At 43.2% G+C, this 23,074-nt stretch overlaps 1 protein-coding gene across 1 annotated transcript in view; it reads right to left on the bottom strand.

Moving 5' to 3' along the window:
* The window catches only part of ADAMTS5 (ADAM metallopeptidase with thrombospondin type 1 motif 5), a 47,812-nt gene extending 29,379 nt beyond the window's left edge, over nt 1–18,433 (bottom strand). The window contains exons 1-2 of the mRNA XM_004757449.3: nt 16,558–18,433; nt 5,561–5,693 (exon numbers count right to left, since the gene is read on the bottom strand). Of these exons, the coding sequence (XP_004757506.1) occupies nt 5,561–5,693; nt 16,558–17,664 (1,240 nt within the window). The 5' untranslated portion in view covers nt 17,665–18,433. The remainder of the gene's footprint in view (nt 1–5,560; nt 5,694–16,557) is intronic.
* Between the last annotated feature and the right edge of the window lie 4,641 nt (nt 18,434–23,074).

Raw genomic sequence — 23,074 nt, 5'->3', positions numbered from 1 at the left:
TTCTGATTTAGGAGAGAAGGGGGAAATTGACTACTCATTAGAGGAAAAAAAAATCACGCATTACGTTTGTGATGTATTTACTTTTTATACGACCTTCAACTTGGATTTCCACGCGTGTGACGGACAATCTCTAGGCCTACCCAAGAGGAAGGGAAATTGGGATAGGATTTTAAAAATACAGAACTGACACTAAACAATCTCTCAGTGCTGCTGGACATATTAGTATAGACCCATTCCCACCTTTCATCTGGGGGCTGAGAAAGACACAGTGTGGCCTTGCTCCAGGCTGGACAGAAAAAAAAAAAAAAAAAAAAAAGGCTCAGTTCATGTTGATTAAAGCTATAGGTTTGGGGGGGTAAATACCAAGTTTAATCCAGTTTTCTTTCACTTCACATCTCACAGTCAGTCTTGACATCTGATTCTGGGAATTGGCTTCCATCTACGGTATTTCTAGGGCCTCTGCAGCTTTTCAAAACCCAGCCTTGTTTAATCTAATCATCCATGGGAGCTCAGTCACACGCAGATCAGCACAACCAGAGAACTCCGTCTAACCACAGCAAAACATGGGCAGCCATGCTGTTGCCTCAGCCACTTCCTCAGCCTCCAGCTGAATGTTTGGCTCTGACTTTTTTTTAAAAAAGATTTTATGTATTTATTTTAGAGAGAGAGAAAACACAAGTGAGAGAGCAAGTAGCGGGGGTGGTGGCTTAAGGGGGAAAGGGGCAGAAGGCAAGAGAGAAGCAGACTTCCCACTGAGCGGGGAGTGCAATATAGGTCTCAATCTCCGGACCCTGAGATCATGACCTTGAGCCAAAGTCACTTAACTGACTGAGCCACCCAGGCGCCCTTGGCTTTGATTTTCTAAGTTGACTGACTTTGGCTTAGGAAACATTTGGCGTCTTTCATGGTGGAGAGATTCACTTAGCACATTTTATAACGAACTACTATAAAGCCAAGCTTCAGCAAGTTCACAAATTATGGATTTCATTAGCCTAAATAAAATCAGATTGTTCCCCCTAGCATATTAGAAGCTGGCACAACATCAATAAAATTATTATTCTGAAGAACCATGTGGGCAGCAGGTGAAATCTTTAGTCTTACAAGCCAATAATAAAAGTTTGACAAGTTAAAAATATAAACTCAAAATGTAAACTTACATTCATTTGAAAACTTTCTACAGTTCACACTTGGGTTGTAAAATGGCCATTACCACATTCTTGCCTCCAGTCAAGGCACAGGGGTGGGGACTGTGTTCTTGATGCTTTAAAGCAACTTTTTAAATTGTCCTGATGATTTAAGTTAATGTTTACATATACATAAGAGCCATGGGGAAGACAAATTATTACTGCCTCTGTAGAGTCTATCCATATCAAAATCTGTTTTCCAGAAGCTTATGCTGGCATCATTTGATGATATAACTCCAGAGTCCAGCTTTTTATTAATTTTTAATTTTTTTAAGATTTTATTTATTTATTTGACAGAGAAAGAGAGCCAGCATAAGCAGGGGGAGCGACAGGGGGAGAAGCAGACTCCCCGTTGAGAAGGGAGACAACATGGGTCTCAATCCTGGGACCCCGATGACCTGAGCCGAAAGCAGATGCTTAACCGACGGAGCCACCGAGGCACCTCATCTTTTTTAAGAAACAATTAGCAGGAAAAGAGATGTATCCACATTAACATGTGATCCAGGAAGAGTCACTTTTCAGAATTGTTCATTGAAACCATCCTGACTTTTACATGATGGGTAGAAAAGGTTTAAGATAGGTATTTCAGACTTGCCGCTATTTATCTTACATGTTCATTTCCAAGTTAGGACATTTTTCAGGTAGAGGGCATAAAAGGCCAAAGGAAAATTTTGATTCAGATAGAACGACTTTGTATTTTCAACCACTATCTGCTCGAGGAAGCAGCGGTAGAGCATTGCATGAGAAACTGTAAGTCGATTGATGAAAGCCTTATTCTTTTTTTTTTTTTTAAGCTTTCTATTTTATTTGTTTATTTGCCAGAGAGAGACACAGTAAGAGAGGGAACACAAGCAGGGAGAGTGGGTGAAGGAGAAAAAGGCTTCCTGCTGATCAGGAGCCCGATGTAGGGCTTGATCCCAGGACTCCAAGACCATGACCTGAGCTGAAGGCAGATACTCAACGACTGAGCCACCGAGACACCTCATTAAAGCCTTAATCTTAACCAAATATATCCTCTTGCTCCATATAGGAGAAATAAAGTAGAAAAATTACAGGAATAGTCTGGAAACTTTCTCCATTGCTTATGCTTTGAGCGCAGTCATGTATTTCCACTGGGTACACGATGCGGATTGCGCATTTGGGAATGGGCTCAAGAAGATTCAAGGCACTTGGGCAAAACGGAGGTCACTTTGTCACCATCCATGATCTGTACATTTAACCTCCCAATCTGGAAAGTGTTTACATATACATAAGTGTCTAATAAAAGGGGAGGGAGGAAATGACATAAGAATGGAGTGGAAGGGCAAGGGGGGAAGACGTGAGCATGGTTAGCTCAGACCCATATTTTCACGCAACGATCTAAAAATAAAGCACTGGGAACAGATCTGCCAGCAGCGTTACCAAAGATCACACTGGCTGCGGAGGCAAGACTGTAATTACAGACAGATGATTAGGAAATATTTTGTGAGGTTATCATCTCTAATTTCTTTAAGGCTTGTACTTTGTAACACATGCTCACAATATTTAGGCAAAAAGTGAAATTAAAGAATAATAAAGCAATTAGAAAATAGAGCACATGAAAGCCAGATCCCCTTAGGAAAGGGAAATTAAGTCCATATCCTCCCTCCCCAGATCTTAAATTTCTCCGATTTGGCTATATGTAATGCAGAAAGACAAATTAAATAGGCAGTGTTTGATGGAAGGATGGATCATAGAGAATTCTAAAGAAGGAAATAGAGCTGGTTCAACCAAGACATTAAAGGGAAGCCAGGGCATAGTCATGGAGCAAAGATTCAAGTTTGATTTTTCACATAGAAGCCTACATTTCAGGGCACCTGGGTGGCTCAGTGGGTTAAGCCTCTGCCTTCGGCTCAGGTCATGATCCCAGGATCCTGGGATCAAGCCCCATATCGGGCTCTCTGCTCAGTAGGGAGCCTGGTTCCTCCTCTCTCTCTCCCTGTCTGCCTCTCTGCCTACTTATAATCTCGGTCTGTCAAATAAATAAATAAATAAATCTTAAAAAAAAAAAAAAAAAGAAGCCTACATTTCTCCTTCACCATTCCCTTGTAAAACTGTATCCAATCTTGCACTGTTAAGAAAAGTTCTTACCGTACATGTACAGTTTTAATAAAACATTTGTTCTCATAAGCTCCTGTCTTCCTACCTCTCACAATTTCAGGTCGGCCGGTGTCTACCCTTGGTTTAGGAATTTAGGAGGGCCAGGAAAGGTAATGCTGGAAGGTTCTACATTCCAGCCCAGTTGCCTTGAGAGTCAGTGCAACCCCAAAGAAGTTGCATTTACTGCCACGGTGATACCCTTACAGAGAAACCTCCCCAATGCTATCAACCTGTGAGAGTGGTTCACTGCAGGACTGAAGGAAGAAACAGCCCTTCCCTCAAGAACTCCGTAATCCCTTCCTGAGAAGATCAGGATTTAGGGCTCGTTATGGACAGATGATGATCAGGGTGTTGCTTCCCCAGTCCAAAATGAACCAGCCTTTGCCTACCAAGGGATTGAGAACGTTTCTTTTGGAAGTTCCATCACTCTGAATAATGGTGACTGATTACTGCTTTTGAAATCATCCCTGCCCAAATCCTCTTAAGGATTTGGTCCAATTCTTCTTAGCTTCCACCGTACATTCTGAATGTTGCTTTGGGCAGCTCTTGTGTTTCTCCCACTGACATACCACCCCCCCACACACACACACTGATAGAGATAGGTAAGAAATACTGATTAAAGATCTATATTCGGCTGGTTATTATCAGTTTAATAGGTATGAATGAGAGATAGGTGAAAACATACTCCCAGGGGCCAGAAGCTCAGTTGGCGTACGTGTTTTTAAAAGTTTTTCGGATATACCGGGTCTTCTAGAGAAGCACACCAGAGTCACACCTTATTGTTCGCCTGCCTTACATACAAGAGATGGAGACTGAGGATGTGAATATCTTGCATGAGACAAAACAGAGACCCCTGAGGCAGAGAAGGGACTCCATCTTGAAGCTAAAGAAGTCTAATTAATAACGTGTAAATTATTATCAGTGATGCCGTTGGATGGTTATTCATGTTAAAGGTTTATGTTTTTGTGTCTTTTTTTTTTCTCCTTAGAGGGTAAGAAGAGTGTCAGTTAAGAAAATTAAGGTCACAATTAATACTTAGGAATTGAAATTTAACTACTGATTTCTATTTTCACTGCTGTAATATATTGACTTATACAATGACATCTTTGCTTTGAAGTTACTTTAACTTTCCAAAGAAAACATAGCAGCTAGAAATCTACCCCTTGTGAAATGTTCTCTGCCTACTACTAGGAATGTGAAAAAGAAGCTTTAGTTTCTCTTTAAAAATTATGGTTTTAGGTTAAAAGCTAAATCCGTTTAATAAAAATACAGCAAAAAAAAGTATCAAACCATACTTTCCTCCCAAAAGGATGATGCTAAAGGTGATACACACTTTTAAAGCAAAACGAACTAGTTAACTAAAAAGCAAAAACAGAAGTGTACGTGGGTGTAAATAACAGCTGGTATCTGTAACCTACCCAATCTGGTCCCTGAAATAATCCCATGAAATCGGCACCCTTGTTCCTGTATTTCAGATATGAAAACAAGTTTCAAGAGTTTAAATAATAAGACCAATAATAAGACTGGTAGAAAGTACTCTAGCAAGAATTGAGCCCAGATGTGTCTGATTCCAACATCTAATTCTAAAGTACTGAACTACTCATATACCTAGGAACCCGGGTCATCACCTGGAAAACACATATCCTAACTGGCAGGATATTTTTCAACAATGAGCCTGGTCCAAAAATTCTAATTTTAAGATTTAGTTGTGTTTCTTATGACACACAAATCGGGTGACATAGGAAGACAAACCCTGTTGATTGCCGGTCTTGGTTTCTCTGTCTTTGCTATTAAAAAGGAGATAGGACTGTTTATCGTGAGCTATTGTTCCCCTTTGACAGGAGCTCTGATCACTCACAATGAAATAAACATGACAAATTTCTGTGCAAACTGATTAGCCCTGGATGAGTCGGTAGAGCCTCAGTAGCTTTTAAGAGGGGGCATTCCTGCATACCATAATCAACTGTGACAAATTCCATCTAAGAGTCATTGCCAGAAGCTTAAGAAGACAGGAGCAGTAGCAAATTTCTCTTAAACTCTTCAATGACACTGTCAAAAAGGAAATGTCTCCTGGGTGCCTGATTTGCCATCCTCCTCCTTAACTAGTTAACCCTGAGAGTGCAAATATAAACAAATGCAATCCCCAACAGAGCGTCTGAACCTGGAGAAATCTGGGATTAATTGCCAAGTATTTGGATTCCTGTTGCAGCTGTTATGCGTGTTTGATTTGGCGAGGGAAGGGAAAAGGCGCTGCATACCAATTTCGTGAGCCACGGTGAATGCCGCATGGAGGCCATCATCTTCAATCACAGCACAGCTGCGCTCCGGAGAACATATGGTCCCGACGTCTGCCATTCCCAGGGTGTCACATGAATGATGCCCACATAAATCCTGCCCCGGAGAAAGAAAGAAATCATTAAAATCAATTGCCATCCAGAAGGAGCCACCTTGTAGAGCCTCTTGCTCACTCCAGACAGCAAGAGTGGATATGTTTATGGTATCACCTGTTCAGCTCTGGAAATGTTCCAATGACAAACGAACGGCATTAGTTCTTCCCAGCTACTCTGGGCCCCAGAGGCACAGAAGGATGATGGGACTCAATTACATTTAAAAAGATGTCCTAAGATTGTGGTTTGTCCCTTACAACAGCCGCGGTAGCTTTCCCAAAGCTCTGGAGCATATATTCAGGCACATTTGTCTGGGATCACTTTCACATAGAGTCAGGCTTACTAAAGTCCTACTCTTCAGGCTTAAATTCATGCTAAATTTATCAGAAGACTGGCCTAATAATTTATCTTCTATCACTGCGGCAAACTGCAACCACCTATTTGTGACAAAACGTCAGTGTGTCCGTAATTCAAATGGGAAACTAAATTGTAATCCAAGAGCATAATTCCTCGGAAGAGCATCTCCTGATTTCCAAATGGAGGTGGGTTGTGTCTCCAAAAATGTATACAGTCGTACTCATAGCATTTCATGTAGATTGAAGATGTAGATTTCATGTAGATTTCTCAATCTTATTAATCTTCAGAAAATATATGTAATATATTGCTTTTATACAAGTGAGTGTGTGCATTTTTTTCCTAGTGAGAAGCTGTATAGCTCTTAAGAGATTCTCAAAGGAAAACATGATCATACCCCCTTAAAATGATCATTAAAAATTATCAATTTGATTGAAAGAGACATCAGAAGACAACTTTAAGAGAAAATATAAACCAAAATTGTTGACATGATAGATCTGTAATAATCTTTCATTTAAATGCTATTTGAGCTTTAAAAGACATTAGAACTTCTAGTACTTGACTACTGTTTTCAATGAAAATTAATTAACATCATGTACATTGACATCCACAAGAGCAAGACAATATCCTAGTAAGCCATGAGTGAATAATCATAGAAGGAAAGGATTTTTTTTAAAATCAACTATTATGAAAGATGACTATTTACCAATTGCAATAATAAGTATTGTTTCTATTACAGCTACCATGTTTGCATCCCCAACTATCACCACGTCTGGCTTATGCTACAAACTCAACCAACATTTGCTTAATTGAGGTGAATTGTGACATACAGTCAGATGCAATGCAGAGCTCACACACTTTGATATGCAACACGCTAGCAAGATCTCAACAGATTCCTGGAAGTCAGTGTAAGATACTATTACTACATAACCAAAATCACCTACTCAATGTCAATATACTCTTCTAAATCTTCCCTATGTTCCTGCACACAAATCCAGCCAAGGTAAAGAATATCTAAAAGATATACCCTATTATCTTCTTTCTAGTACATTTTCAGGTCCTTATTGTGTTCCATATATTATGAGATCCCAGCTGTGATGAATTACATTGCTGTCACCATATTATTATAGCTTCAGACAGTGGAAATTTAGGCCAAGTAGGGTTGGTGAATCAAGTCCCCAAACCAGCGATAGCCTCCCCAACTTTCCTGTGTATCCTCATATGTCATCCCGTGGGATCTCAAATTACAGCTGTTGAGAACAAATTAGTAGTTTTTAAAATTGAAATTGGAATACACTTTTGCATAATAATCAGTCTTTGAGATAATAATATAGTAAAATACATTTTTAATCCTGTTTTTCTCCAATCATTTCAGTAACGTTAAGACGACAGACTTAGTTGTCATTGCTAGACACCATGGGTTATTTCTGCACACATTTAAAAAAAATAAGATTTATGTTTATTTTCACAAATTGAAGTTCATTATATCTAGATAATAAAATGCAAGAATTGTTTTCCCTTCTTATTCCACATGTCAAGAACAAGCTCAGATGAAGAGCCACAGCGAATGGAAACGGCCCTCGTCAATAGAGTTTAAACTGGATTCTTCATATCTCTCTTTGCTGTAGCAATTGCTCGTTAGAAGCTATCAACGCTCCTTGTTATCCTTGAATTGCATTAAGTGCATTTGGCCCTTTGCCATAGCAATGGGTGCCTGTGACAAAATTATCAACAGAAACAATTTTTTTTTTTTTAAACCACACTGATTAAACCTCTTGATGACACGGCCATACTCTATATATTTTTGTAACTATAATTATGTAAACTAGTAACCTCTCAATCTCATTCACACAATTTCAAACCTTGATACCCCGTTACGGTTTCATTTCCAAGACTGGCAATGAATGCCTGTGTTTTTGTGCTATCCAATGTTCATTCCAATGTATTAAACCTCAGCTTGTGCATCAAATTTATTAAGAATACAGCACATCACACTGATGTCTATTTACTGGTGGAGATTTATAACAACATTTACAGTTGCAAACCTTATTTGAAGTTTGTAGGATTTTTTTTTTATTATTCAGAACAGGAGTAAGGATACTAAAGGGGCAATAGCATCTCTCTATCTATCTATCCATCTACCATCCATCCATCCATCTTATGGATATGGAGGCAGGGAATACTGGAAAAATGTGAATCACATACACTGTCCCCCTAAAAGGTAATTAAATTACAAGTGCTGACCAGAGTTTTTCTGCTTGGTCAGTTTAGATCTGAAGGTAAGCTACATCTTTTTTATGCTAAAGGTGGTTCTTTTCATACAAGAGCTATTTCTTAACACTATGGTGTAGATAGCAATGCAAAGAAAGATTTAGTGAAATGAAAGGGTTGCTAAAGTATGCAGAAGCTCACTAGGTGGGCTTGTGATGTTGGCCAGGAAATAAGACTGGAACATTGTTTGTAAATCAAAAATACAGCAGAGGTGGTCAGCAAGACCAATGAAGACTTGACAAGAACATCTCTGACATGGTGGCCTTTCACCAGGTGTGGCCATTTAGAGGACCAAGAATATGTCAACATCTTTGATTCATTCTGGAATTTAGAAGGCCTCGTAGCATCCTTTGGATGGAGAAGGGGGCAGGGGCAGGGATCCAGTGAAGTATGCTACCTTGAGAAGCAGATGTCCAGAAGATAGTACAATTTAACAAATCCCAATGGTTGGTACTAGGTTGGGAAAATGGACCAAACAGACATGAGAATGCACAAAGTGGAATGAGTAAGAGAAGCTACAGGATTTCTAGCCTTGACTGGGAGGCTGGTCTTTCAAGCAGCATAAACATGCTGAGGGAAAGAGCCAAAAGAAACACAAGGGGAGAAAAGCAGATGTCATCTTAATTGCAGCAATGGAAGCCCAAATTAACCAAGAATACTTATACAATGAAATCTGGAGTTAAATAATAGCAACTTCTTTTTCTATAGATATTATGATCTTGTAAGCATGGTAAAGCATGGAGCTCAAGAGAAGGACACAGAGAGGGTTTAACTAGCCTTAGATGTCTGTCTCTCGTCTCAATTCCTATGAAGAGGGATTAGTAATAGAGTTAATCTGGTGTGGTACATATTTAAGTTACATGAATTATACAAACATCGAGTGGCTCAGTTGGTTAAGCATCTGCCTTCTGCTCAGGTCATGATCCTGGAGTCCCGGGACTGAGCCACGGACAGGGCTCCCTGCTCAGCTGGCAGTCTACTTCTTCCCCCGCCCCTCACTCAGCTCCTGCTCTCTCTCTCTCTCATGCTCTCTCTCTCTCTCTCTCTCTGTCTCAAATAAGTAAATAAAATCTTTTTAAAAAATTGGGATTGCATAAAAATATTAAAGACAAACAAAAAATACATACATTTACATACCATAATTTACATTTATACTGTGCATCCAATTCTTGAGGTGACATCTGTCTTTTGGGCTACCTATACAGCAACCCCCAATAGTAGAGGTTTTGATTTAGATCTCAAGAGAAACTACATTAATTGGGCCTGGTAGTTAGTCTGACTATTATAAGGACCCATGTTACACAATCTCTATCGCTTATGGGTACAACTAGGTAATATCAAACATACAGAGCCCAACTGGATTAGGGACCAAGGGGTCCAGATTCACTTATCCCTAACACAATTACCATGTGCTCACAATCTGCTGACACTGTGATAAATAAATATCATCCGATCTTGACCTTAAGACACACCACGGTCTAGTGAGCAGAACAGATATGCCAAGAGGAAAGCAGATTATGGCATGCGATGATGAACAGATTTTTGAGGGGATGCAGAAGGGAACTGACATGCTCTCCTGGAGTGAATCAATAAAAGTGTCTCACAAGAGTAACTAGATATTGAGGGAGGAACAGAAGTCTGACAGTCTTAAAGGGTATCCTAGGTAGGAAAGACTGGTCAATACATCAGGGGATGGTAAAAGGCAGGCTCTATTTGGCGAAATGACAGGACGTTTGTCATGACTGGAGAATTGGGTGGAAGCCAATCAGGGGAAGCTGGAGAGACAGTCTGGGCCCAGAGATCCAACATGGGACATTTTGTCTATAAATGTGAAGGAAGATGAAAAGAAGAGGGAGGCAGCAAGTTTTGGACTGCGGGGCGGAGATGCTTGGAAGAGTAATTTTGGAGAATGGGAATGGAAGCTGATTAAACACAGTGAATACAAAGTAGATCACTTTTGTTTTGTTTTGTTTTGTTTTTAAAGTAGATCACTTTTCAATTCTAATGCTATTAGTAAGACTCATTACCTAAGATGTTTATATGCTTTGAGACAAAGTCCCTTCATCATTAACATAAGGAATTTGGACCAGGTGTTCTCTACATCTTTCTAGTTCTCCCTGTGTTGGTATTAAATAAAAACACTCCAATTTACAGGTGGAGAAATAAAAGCTCAGGGCTTGCAAAGCTCCAAAGTTGCAAACTTGAGACTGCTGAAGTCAAAATTCAAACCTATAGCTTAACATCCCAATTCCTGAACCACCTTCACTAGGTTACTGGTAAATCATCACGCATGTTTTTCTGGACATTACTGTTATCTTTGACATTTATAATCTGTGCCTGGTAAGTAAATTCTTTTCCTGTGACAAATACCATGGCATGGTCTTTCTATCTATGGTATATTCGTTAAGACTCAATTTAGAAGCCTACTGAGTTTACAAAATGTGCTGAGAAAGATATTCCAAAGAAGAAGATGGAGTTTTGGGTATGAAACCTGGACATCTTTTCTTTGCACTTCTCTCTCTCTCCTGCCACATCTGATGTGTAAGTCCTGATTCCATCTACCAAATGTTTCAGGTAACTGCCTACTCCTTCTCATTTCCTTCCGTTCTTCCTTCCTGCCTGCACTGCCATCTGGGGCTTCTAAGTGGTCCCTTTGTCTCCTGTAACATCCCTGCCTGTATGCTGCAGTCAGTTACCTTCTAGAGCCCAGATCTGATTAGGCTGCACCATGCAGTCCACCTTCTACAACGCAACCCAGGCTTCCTGTCAGCCTCCACTGCACTGTTATAACCTCTCTTGTCCACAGTTTCCTACATATCTTATCAACTCTTCGGTGCCAAACCTTAGCCCAAACATTCCTTTTGCTAGAAAGGCTTAATGAACTTGCATTCACCTCATTTTAAAATTTCTTGATTTGGCCCCTGCTTCTTAATTTCTAAGGCTAATGCTTTAATTTTGGTTATCTCAAGGCTCCTCCTGCAGGTTACTGAAATCGCCTGCAAAAGGCTCCCCCTGGGCTGAGTTCAACTACTCATGTTGGACGGCTCATACCGGAACATACTTCTGGTCACTGCTGTTTCCTTTCCATAGATTCCCACTGGATTTAATTTACAATTTAAACTCTTAAATGTGGCGCTCTGGACTAACTTGCATCTCCCTCCCCAAAACCCAAATTCATATATTAAAATCTTAATCCCCAGTGTGACTGTATTTGGAGACAGAGCCCTTAAGAAGCTAATTAAGGTTAAATGAGATCATAAGGGTGGGGTCCCAATCCAATAGAATTAGTTAATGTCCTTAAATGAAGAGAACTTGAGATCTCTCTCTCTCTGTCTCTCTCTCTGGACACATAATTTCTTTTCTAATCTAGTTGTTACCATCTTCTCTACACCCTGTCACCCTTCTGTTCTTATATTGTCTATCATATCCCTTCTAACCCCCTACATTTCACATGTTGCCCCTGGGCCATTGCACAAGATCCTGGGCACGTCTGCAACGCTTATCTCCTCCTTATAGCTAACTCCTAGGCCTTCTTCCAAATTGAACTCAGATGGGTTAGGAAACCTTCTAATGTATTTCCAAGATATCTAATGACCACATGTACCATAAAAATCATCATGCTATATAACAATTTTCCATTTTTCTGTCTGTTTCCTGGAATAGACTCTTAGGAAAGGGGTCACATTCAAATTTTCTGAATCCCTCTCTGCTTATTAGGAACACACCGACTGAATAAATTAGTTACAATATCTTGTTTAGAGAGCACTAGACAAGGCTAGCTTCTCTACCTGCCGTTTGGCAGTTATTAGTCTTAGAAGACTATCAATTTTCATGAATGACCCTAGCTGTCCAATTACGATGATAGTATGGGTGCAGATTATAGAAAGAATTAATTGTAAAATGGCTTATGATGATGGATAGTACCTAAGAAATTCTCAATAAATCTGGCTGAATCCAAATAAAATGTATCCATCCTTTGAGTTTTAACTCAATCATACATCTGTATCAAAGTCTATATAAAGATCCACAGGCAGAATTGGTCACTTCTCCCCTCTCTTTTCACAGCCTTTGTTATAACTCGGGTCACATTTACCCAAGTTAGTTCCCAACACTAGGGAGATTCATGTATGCACCCGCTTCGATTCCCCTGGTGATAAGCCCAGGTGGGTAGGGAGCAGGTATATCCCATCTTGCTGCCTTCAGCTGCATAAATGCATGCCTCACACATGGAAGGCACTTCTAGATATGCACCAAAAGTGAGAGAGAAAGACAAAGATGACATACGTCCTGTGTGTTGTGGTATATTGTCTGTAATGGACATTAGATTCCTTAGCATATTTTTCTTTCTTTCTTTCTTTCTTTCTTTCTTTCTTTCTTTCTTTCTTTCTTTCTTCTTTCTTTTTTTCTTTCTTTATCCATTGAGATATAATTGACTTCTTATATTAGTTTTAGGTACAACATGATGATTTGATACATGTCTATGTTGTGAAACGAATGCCACAATAGGTCTATTTAAAATCCATCGCTATGCATAATTACATTTTGTATTTTTCTCATGATGACAGCCTTTAAGATCTATTCTCTTAGGAACTTGCAATTCACATGTGTTTTTAAAATGTCAGTTGGAGCTGTTTAATTAATCTGCTCCCAATCTTCCCATTTCTGAGTTATTTAGATTTTTGTTGATTGGAATTGATCTATAGGCTGGGAACCCTGGACTGGAGTTCACTGCAGACTTCAAATGGGATTTGAACTCATATATGCAACTGAATTAGTCAATCCCATCAGCAAGGAAATAAGAAAAGGTACATCCATCTTCTTCTTCCTAGCTTCTGGCCTCTCCCTTCAGGGCTCCCTATTGTCACAACCTAACAAGGGGCGGGCTGGTAGAGGAGAGCACTGCAGGGCAGAACAACATAAAGAGAGGTGTAGCTGAGAGACAACTGCCTATTAATTGGCACAGTCATAGTTAACGAAAGTAAATGGACCTTGTATATTGCAAAGTCTGTAGCTGGTTCATTTTCAGTCCAATGCTTTTGATCCATGTGAGGTATGGGATGGGGGGACCTTAAACAATCTCTGATTTTGTCATTCACCAGGTAGGGTTTTTGTTTCTAGAGAAGAATACGTGAAATCCCAAGTGGGTTTTAAAGAACCTATTTAAATATAAAAGAGGAAGCCAGGGACAAGGAAAGGATTCTGGAAAGCAAAATTAAATCCTGGGGAGATCAGATTTCTACTGTTTGATGGCAGAAGTGGTGTGAATTCCAGCATGAATGCTATTCCAGAATGAAAACGGCTCCTATGCCAGAGAATTGCCTGGTGCAAAGTTTCTCTAATTACAGTGCCGGGGTTCAGTGAAGTGTGCTAGTTTGATAAAAGAATTACCAGCACTATTCTGCTGACTCCTGGACACAACGTTCAAGGTGGCCTAGGCTAGTAAACAGGAGTGGAAAACATATCCTCACACATTTGCTTCAAGCCCGAAACACAAGCAATTTAAGAGAAGACATCTGGACACAAAATTTGAACAGTGCTCAGAGCCCATCAAAACATGGATTTGATGGCTTGGCGTCTGGCTGCTAAGCAACGCGCTTCTTACATTCAAAACAGAGTTGTAAAAGTTGGATCCTGGTGCCAACTGTGGGCATTTCTCATTGAAAAAAAAAATAGTCACGGACATTTTTTTTTTTAGGTCGTAAGATATCTGATTTCTATGGTAGAAGAGCTCAGATTATTGCGGCTCTAGTTCTCTCATTTTCCATATTCTGAAGTATTAGATGGAACTTAATTTTACATTTTGAAGTACTCTTAATGAACGCCACAAAAGGGTCTTGTAATATTTTTCTCTGTCCCCAAATTAACAGCATTCTTTCGAATTGAAGTATGTATATTCACTATACACATGCTTTTTCAAATATTTGGTTCCCCTCAAGTTAGATGTATATACCAGAGGGCCAACCGCAAGCTAAATGAGATTTGCTTCACCAAAAGTATGCTTCTGCTTGGCAGGGAGGCCAGGGAGGGCCCATGTATAATATTTTCCATGTGCAGACTAGTTTGGAAAATGTATGTTATTATAATACTTATTAACATTAAGATAGACCGCTAATTTCTCTCTCCCTTGTTTCTATCTACTTAAAATGTTTCTGATACGTTCCAGAGCTTGGAACATAGGAATTGCTAACTTCCCAAATAAAACACAAATCCAGAAAAAGCAACAGACAGATCATTCAGAACCATGGACTAGTTTTCTTTCTTTCTTTCTTTCTTTCTGGGAAGCAGTTAGGAAAATGATGGGGCAGGAGGTAGGGAGGAATAGGGTTTTCTATTAATTTTTATTTGTCTTAAAAGTTGTGGAATGTGCATTTGTATTAAAAAATGAAACTGAACTATTAAAATGACCTAGTCTTTGGAGTAGTGTGCCTACAAAAGTATTTTTTTCCTGTCTTTAGAGAACTTCCTTCCACAAACTCTCTGAAGCCTTCTTCTTGGCAGCTTCTTGTGATGCAGCAAAGCAAGAAATCCAGACGTGGAAAATTGCTTGCAAAAAAAAAAAAAAAAAAAAAGGCTTAGAAACCAAATAAGAAAGGGCTAGTTTTTACAGGAGAACTCCACTTCATATGGAAGGCTACAAAACAAATGTTCTTCCGTGTCAAAGATTTATGTAGCGCTGAGAAATTAAAGGATGGTTTTACATCACTTAATGAGAAGGCAGATTTTCCGTCGTGCATAGCATTGTGGCTGCCAGGTTCTTCCTAAGCTGTTGCCCTCTGGCACCCTTGTTTACATGTGGTTTACATTTGTGTCCACCCCATGGACCACAAGTGTTTCTCCATTCCAAATTTATCAACACTTTTCCTTCATACCAGCGGTGCCTCAGCAAAAACAGAGAATTAGGTAGTGGAGCTGTGTGATTCCAAAACTTCCTGCAAGCCATCATCAGTGCATTTCCTATCCTAGCTAGGATGCCCCATTTCATACCAAGCTTTTGCATGATATTTCAAAGTTTCGAATCCTTCAGCTACCCTGGATGGATCCCAAACACTTAAAGAATGAGCTTTAAAAGGCAGTTTCTATCAGGCATCTGAGAGGCATGACTTAAAGCTGCCAATCAGAGGAGAGTCATGAAGTAGACTCAGAGCTCTGGGCAAGCCAGGCTCCAAAACAGCCCAGACTCTGTGTCTGAAAGTCACACTTCACATGGTGATGGAATGATTGAGCAAATAGATACTGTGTGCGCCCCAGAACTTTTGGACCTATAAAGATCACTTTCTTTCCCTTTCTGTAACCATCTTCCTTAAAAGAGGGAAATCCTGGGCAAACATTCCTTCCTCATGTCTTGACTCTTTGCCCAGATCTTTCCACACTGGGGCTTCAGAAACATATTCATCCAAATCCCAAACATGCAAGTTGGATGTGACCCTTCCCTGGAAGCTCTGGAGGGACAGGCGGTGCTTGTGGGGCATTGGAGGACTCGGGAGAGGAGTTGCTGAGGAACCTGACAGCATTAGGTTCCTGTATTTTCCCTGCCTCCCTGCCCTCCTGAATTCCTTCCTTTCCAGAAACTGAAATTCCACCAGGTGGACATGTAAGAACTCCATTAAACAGACAGATTAGGAGGGAGGGAAGAGTCTTTCCTCTGGAGAGTCTTTCCTCAACTTATGTCACAGAAGTGGTTCACTGAAGAAGGTATGGACCTTTACAAAGAAAGGGTGTGGATAAAAGTGACTACAATGGATGAACCAATAAAACCCTTCCCATTAGGTTGGACAAAGTTTATACTGAGGTTCACTGGGAAGGAGAGGCTCTCTCCCACCAAAACAAGAAAGAAGGGAAGGTGGAGAGAAGGAGAGAGAGAGAGAGAGAGAGAAAGAAATATCTTGCATTCCAAAGACAAACTTTCTTTCCGCCTCTTTCCATTTAGCTATGCACATTTCCCCATGCATTCCAGTCCCTTCTTATCCTACTTACGCATCTAGGACACCATGTCTCCGACTAGACACATTCTGCCTGACTGATGGATGGTGGATGCACGTTTACTCATTTAAGGCAGCGACTGCTGCTGGGGAGCCCCTGACTGCAGGAGCAAAGCTGAAGGCTGACTGGGTTTCCTGCGAGGAGCGGTTAAGCACATCGGCAGTGGCAGGAGGTTTGTGGGAGAAACGAGGCCCTTGGCAAGGCTGAACCTCCACCTACCTCTTTCCACCAGCGCTTGGACCACCCGCACAGGGTGAACTTACCTCTCGCGTAAATAGGATGGCCGCGTCGTAGTGCTCCTCATGGTCATCCCCCAGCTGGTTGTGCTGGTGCTGCCACTTGCAAAAGTTCTTGAGCGTGGTGGCCGCGTTCTTGCTCACCTCCAGGCTCTTGTCCTTGTCACCCAGCACTACCACCTTCACCACGGCCAGGCGGATGTGGTTCTCGATGCTGGCATGGCTGTACAGCCTGTTGGCGATGGAGGCCAGGGTCAGCAGGTAATGCTGCAGGCCCCGGCCATACATGCGCGCCATGGACGCGTCAGCCACCAGGAGAAGCTCCACCTGGCGCGCCCGGGAGATGGAGCGGCGCCGCCGCCGCCACCACGTTTGGGGTTCCTGGGCCCCATCGGAAGAGGGAGCCGACTGGTCCAGGAACTGCGGGGCCAGCGCCCAGCGTCGGTCTGGGCTGCTGTGCGCCGGGGGGCGCTCGCGAGGCCCTGGCGGGGACCCGGGAGTCTCGCAGCTGGTGCGCGGCGGCAAGGCCTCAAAGCTGAAGCCCTCGCGGGTATAGACGTGCAGGATCCGCGAGGACCCAACCCCGTACACTCGCCCGGCCTCGGCCTCGGCCCAGGGCCCGCGCAACAGCGGCTTCAGGGTGTAGCGCGCGTGCTTAACTGCGAAGAAGCCGTCGAGACCGCCACAGAGGTCAAAGACAGCCAGGGAGCGGGGGCTGCCGTCCACCGTACCGCGGTAGAAGCAGTGGTCCCGGTGGTGCCGGGTCGCACTCAGCCCGCTTCCTGCAGGCACAAAGCCAGCGGCGCCCACGGAACCATCCCGCTCCAGGTCCAGGAGGAACCTCCGGCCGCCCGCGTAGACGAGGTAGCCCACCTTGCCGCCGCCGGAGTAGATCTGGTCGATGTTCTGCACCAGCCCGCTGCTCCTGCGCTGCGGCGGCGCCAGGGGGTGCGGGTGGCCCGGAGGCTCGGCCCGCTCCTGCGCCTCCTCCCCCTGCCGCCGGCGGGGCTGGGCGGCCTCTGCAGCAGCCCACGGCTGCCCGGCTTTATCCTGGGCAGGTGCCGCGGCGGGGCCGACCGCGACCAGGGGCAGGCGGAGCGCGCACAGCAGCAGGGACGCCCACCCGAGCAGCATAGTGCGCTGCCCGCAGGGAGGGGCTGCGCCACGGGCACTTTATGGGTATTTGTTATTCGCTATGGAAGTTACCGGGGCGGGAGATGGGGGCACACACACACTTGCTTGCAAGGTTGAGTCAAGTGTCGGAAGGAGGGGGACCGGCGTCAGCGCCAGCCTGTCCCGGCTTCAGTGCCAGCGTGCGAACTTTTCTTTGTTGGTTTGGAAAATGTTTGGATTCGCGCTCCGGAAAAAAAAAGGGGAAAAAATTAAGAAAAGCCGGATTGTGGAGGTTCCGCAAATACGAGGAGAGGGGGGGAAAAACAACAAACAAAAAACCCCCCAAACTAACCCAAATTCAACCCCCAAGTGCAGCCACTATCGCCGCACGAAGAAAAGTAAGGATGGTGCCGCGCAGCAGGCGGGCAACTGGTGCGCGCTGCCTCCCGCCCCCTTGCTGCTCGGTCCCCGCCGGCGGCGGGGGTTCCAAGCTCCGGAGCCCACTTCCTTTATTTTGTGGGTTTCCTTGACTCTACTAGAACCAGGAGGAAAGGAAAAAAAGAGAGAGAAAAAGCCATAAAAATTAAAACCAAAAATGCAAGGGGCGGCCTGCGGGGAGCCCGTGAAGCGGCGCGTCCGTGTCCCTTCGGATGCAGTGTCTTCCCGCCGGCCGTCATCCCCAGTCGGCCGCTGCGAGCGCGGAGAGCAGCGCGAGCGCTGTGAAGATGCGAGGAGGTGGAACAATGAATTTATAGCGGCATGCCATCCTGCAATGGCAATTTCAACAATTCGTCACTGCAAGCTGCCTCTTAAAGGGAGAGCTTCCCCCACCCCTCCCACCCTTCCCGGTCCGCGCCTAATCAGATGGGGGAGGGCGGGAGCGGGGGGGGGGTGATCGAGGAAAGGGAGACCGCGGAGGACCCAGCGAGGTGGAAGGAGACGACGATGGAGGGAGCAAGGGCGAGGGGGAAAAGTATTGGGGTAAGAAAAACAGATTTCCTTGGCCTCATTTAAAGCCACACTGGCTCCGGGTTTGTCTGATATTTCACAACCAATCGGGGTTGGCTAACCCCGGCTTACCTCATCTCCTGAAAGGGGTGTTTTGCTGTGTTTTTAAAGTTACTGAGACCTTTCAAGTCTCTCCCTGCCTCCCTCCCTCCTGCTTCTTTTTTATCCCCCCCCCCACCCCACCCCCCTCGGTAGGAAGTTCCTGCCGCAAGTTTTTCCTCTTCGCACGCCCGTGCGCTCCGGTTTCGAAGACCTTGCAAGTCGGTCCAGCCGCCTAGGGCTTTGGTCTTCCCGGGCGCCCCTCGCCCCGCGCTCTTCTCGCCTCCTCCCAGCCGCCCCGGGTACTGGGTTTCCTCCCTCCTCATTCCCCGGCCTCTCCGCGCTGGGACGCTGGTCGGGTTCGGGCTGCGGGTGACTAACTTCTCCCAGCCACCAGCAGAGGGGCCGGGCAGCCGGGGAGCCTCCGGCGGTTCCTGGCGCGTCGCTGCGCCCTGAGTGCTGCTGTGCCCCGGGCAGGGCCGCCCGCCCGCCGCCGGGGAACGCTGGCTCCTTCGTGTGCGAGCCCAGGGCTCTCCCTGGCTCCGCGCGCCTTTCATCGAAGCCCGCAATCGGATTCCTTAATTCCGGGTGATTGGAACTTCCTCCGCTTTGCTTTAAGAAGGCAAGGCGAGAAAGTGTTAACCGTGGCATAAAATTGGGCTTTTTTTTTTTCTTTTCTTCCTAAGATTTAAAAAAAAAAAAAAAATTGTGTCCACATTTCCTCTTCTTTCTCCTGCTTAAATAAAAATTAGATACCCTGATTTGTATTTATCTGCCCGAAAACAAGCACTCATCACTCCAGGGCTTGACTTACTGTCATTCTCAGAAATTCCTGTTGGGGTGGGGGGCGGGGAAGGGGGGCACAAGGGATTGCAGGTAGGTGAGTGGCATTTTCACAGGAACTAGGTTTCCCCTTCCTTCCCTCTAATTATTAACTCTAACCAGGAATTTCTAGCCCCTTATCTGGTAGTGGTTAGAAGATCTACTGAAAGCACAGGAGCCCCGCCCACCCCCCTTCATTCTTCGGGGCTCATTACTGAATACAGCAGTAAAATTGAATCTGTAAGGATTAGCGCAGTTGTTTCCTACCTTTAATTTACAGAGAAGCGAAGCGGAGGAGAGCAAGGATGCTTCTGTGGACCCCAAGCTGCAGGTGGTCTCCCCAGATCCTTGCTGAGACACCTGGTCACTTTTTTCAGGGAGCGCAGCAGAGGATCCTGGGGTGATTTGAGGTTCTAAGAGTAGCAGCCAGCTCCAGGTGGGAATCTCAGAATTGCCCAGCAATCAAGTCCTTTGGCCAGTGCCTAGAGAACGCTCTGGAGTCAGTCACCCCGGAGGCAGAGAAAAGCATATCCTGAGAATTAGTTCACTTGAATAAATGAAATGATTGCTGAGACCTGGGACCACCCAACAACCCCTAGTAGATTCTGAACTCCCTCCAGACTTGGCAGGGAATTGCTGTTGCTTAAGGCCATCATCCCCTTCTCATTCCACCATTCCGCAGTCTCCAAGTGGTCCATTGCCCAAAGCCAGTTCTACTAGTTGAATGTTGTGAGGAACCAGAGATGTTCAGGATCAGGATTTAAAGAAAGAGAACCTGGATTCCAGTAGTCTTCTCTGTCCTTCCAGTAACCTTAAAGGCTTGTGTTCCTTGTGTCTATGGAGAGCAAACTTCATCATCATCATTATTAGTTCTACCAAGTTCACTGAAAAGTAGTTCAATATTTGGCACTAAACACCTTTTCTAAAGCAACTGTGATTTAATAATTTTAGCCACATTGTTAAGTCATTATTGTTAATCTCAAAGGATCATTCGGAGGGGTAAGCATTTTGGATGACAGTGGTTTAAACTTATTAATTATGATGATTTGTATTCATAGATAGGAGGTGTCTTTAGCACTTATGGGAATTCCAGGTGAATTTTCTTCTAAGTGAAAGTTTTTCTCCTTTTTCAAAAACACTCTATTTCTCAGTGAATCATGCCTCTGAATTTTATGCTTATAAATTTAATTACATAATTTCATTTGTACTCAGATTATTTGAATATTTAGAAATATGTTGGAGAACAAGGCAGAAGCAGATAAAGCTCCAAACTTGAGTATCAGGTACTAAGTATTAGAATCACATACTCACAAAGAAAGGCACTCATACAGCATATAAATATAATGAGTAAATTCTTACACATCCAGAAAATTTCTAGTTGGGTATAATTTTTATTTTTCTGTGAAAGTAACTTGGATACTTTAGGAAGTTCATTTGGTAATACTTTTCAAATATTACCCTAGTGGGTTAGGATGAAGTGCTATGTTCCAGAACAATGAATGTCTTGTCAGTCCAAGGAAGTAATTTGCACTGGATGAGAGTCGTCCAAGTTTTTTTTTTCTTTTTACAGTAGAAAGCTAAAATACATTAGCAATCATGTTTAGGTGATTGCCACTTCAGTCTTTCATTATTCCAAAAAGCAGTTTTATTTGAGCATTTTTCCTGAGAACTTTCTCCTGCATTTATGGAATATGTGATCACACCTGATACATAATCTCACATTTCCCAAAAGGAAGTGAGACTTTCTACACCAGACGGTTACAATTGGAAGTTATCTCGGAGATCATGTAAGGCAACTTCCTCCATCTACCAACGCGAAACTGAGAATAGAGACCAAAGTGACTGCCTGTGGATAAAAAGTCCACTCGTGGCCAGCTCCCCTGAATCCTAAAGTCTTTACTCCCTTCATTGGTGTTCATATTACCACACCTCTTAAAATCTATCCAGTCTAACAAATATTTGTTGAGGGCTGGCTGCCAACTGCTGTGTCAGGGTCTCTGGAGGCACATAGACATGAATAAGCTGTGATTAACATTGAGAGCAGATCACAGTTCAGAGATACCAGAAGATACTCGGGAGTAAAAGCTGGAAAATGCAAATGGAGAGGGAAGAGAGGGAGAGAAGACCTCCTCCTGGGGCTGCCAGCCATGTATTTCCAGGACAACTTTAGTCCACAGGATTTGGGTCTCCTCCTAAGCAGTATTTTCTCAAATTTCCATTTGCTAAAGTGTCATTTCCTCCCCCTCCCCATCTATGATTTTACTGGGAAGGGTGAGGAAGTAAGACAATCAAATAGTCCCCTCTAGCCAAGCACCTGCTCCTCACCTCCCATGGAGGAGAATCACAGCCTCTCAGTTCCTTGCAGTAAATTTCCTTTCCTGCTTCAAGATCCCTACCCCAGGCCTTGCTGAATTCTGAGCTTCCTTAGTATCCTCTCTTTTGGCGGCCTGATGATGGGTGCAGGGAGCACCTCCCCCTGGCCCTTCCGGAATGCCTTCTAGACTCCTCAGGCACCACTCTGCTTTGCCAGTTCTAGTTCTCAGCAGACTTGCCTCAAAACTAGAGGTTATTTCAGTCACCTTGTACAGTGCAGTTACGCAGGGCTGGTCCTTTTGTGACGGGCTTAAAATTATTTCTCTTAGCAGAATGTTCTCCACGTTCAGCCATGTTAATCGCTTATAAAATAGTCAACCTCACAGAAGTGGAGAGGGGAGGGGTGGCTGCCAGGGCCCAGGGAGTTACTATTCAAAGGGTACAGAGTTTCAGTTCTGCCACATGGATAAGTTCCAGAGATCTGCTCTCCACCACCATACTGTATCGTATACTTAAAAATGTATTGAGGGTACGTTTTGTGTTAAATGTTCTTACTACAAAGCAAAACAAAACTGAAGAGTACACTTTGGGAATATGGGAAGGAGTGTATTTACTATGCTAGCTTCGATATGAATCCTAATCCCAATCCTTTTCCCCCTTCTCCAAATCCCCTTGTATCCCACAATGGTCTTACATGCATCTGGACACGCCAATCTGCATGCACAATCTCGCACACATTGGACACACAACACACATCAGCATATGCATGCACGCACACGCCGTCACCCCTAACTCAGTTTCCCCTCAAGGCTGCACTGACCTGTGCACAGAAAGTCCTGAGAATAGAGTTGCAATAATAAGAGGGTTTCACACCAGTTTCTCTTCACCCTTTGCAAAGAAAACTTTCTTGAGACAGACATAGTAGAAATTTTTTTTTTTTTTTTTTTTTTAGCGAAACTTACTGGAATTCCTGATAAAACATAAAACTATTGCCTCTGCTATCTGCCTAAGATGTATTACACAACATTCTATCTGTTGTGATGGATAGCATATACTTCAGAGTTAATTTTACTTAATATTATGGAAACTAAATTTTTGAAAAGATAGATTTTTATTTCTTTTATACACAGAAATTTTATACTGTATAAAATTCTTCAAATGAATAATGTACGTGTGTATTATTTAAGACATACAGGTGCTATCTGTAAAGTAAAACCGACAAGTCAGTTTTTATGCTGACCAGCTGTGA

This window comes from Mustela putorius, unplaced genomic scaffold, assembly GCF_011764305.1.
Source record: "Mustela putorius furo isolate JIRA1106 unplaced genomic scaffold, ASM1176430v1.1 tig00000832_pilon_pilon_pilon, whole genome shotgun sequence".
Lineage (NCBI taxonomy): Eukaryota > Metazoa > Chordata > Mammalia > Carnivora > Mustelidae > Mustela > Mustela putorius.
This window is presented reverse-complemented; position numbering and strand designations above follow the sequence as displayed.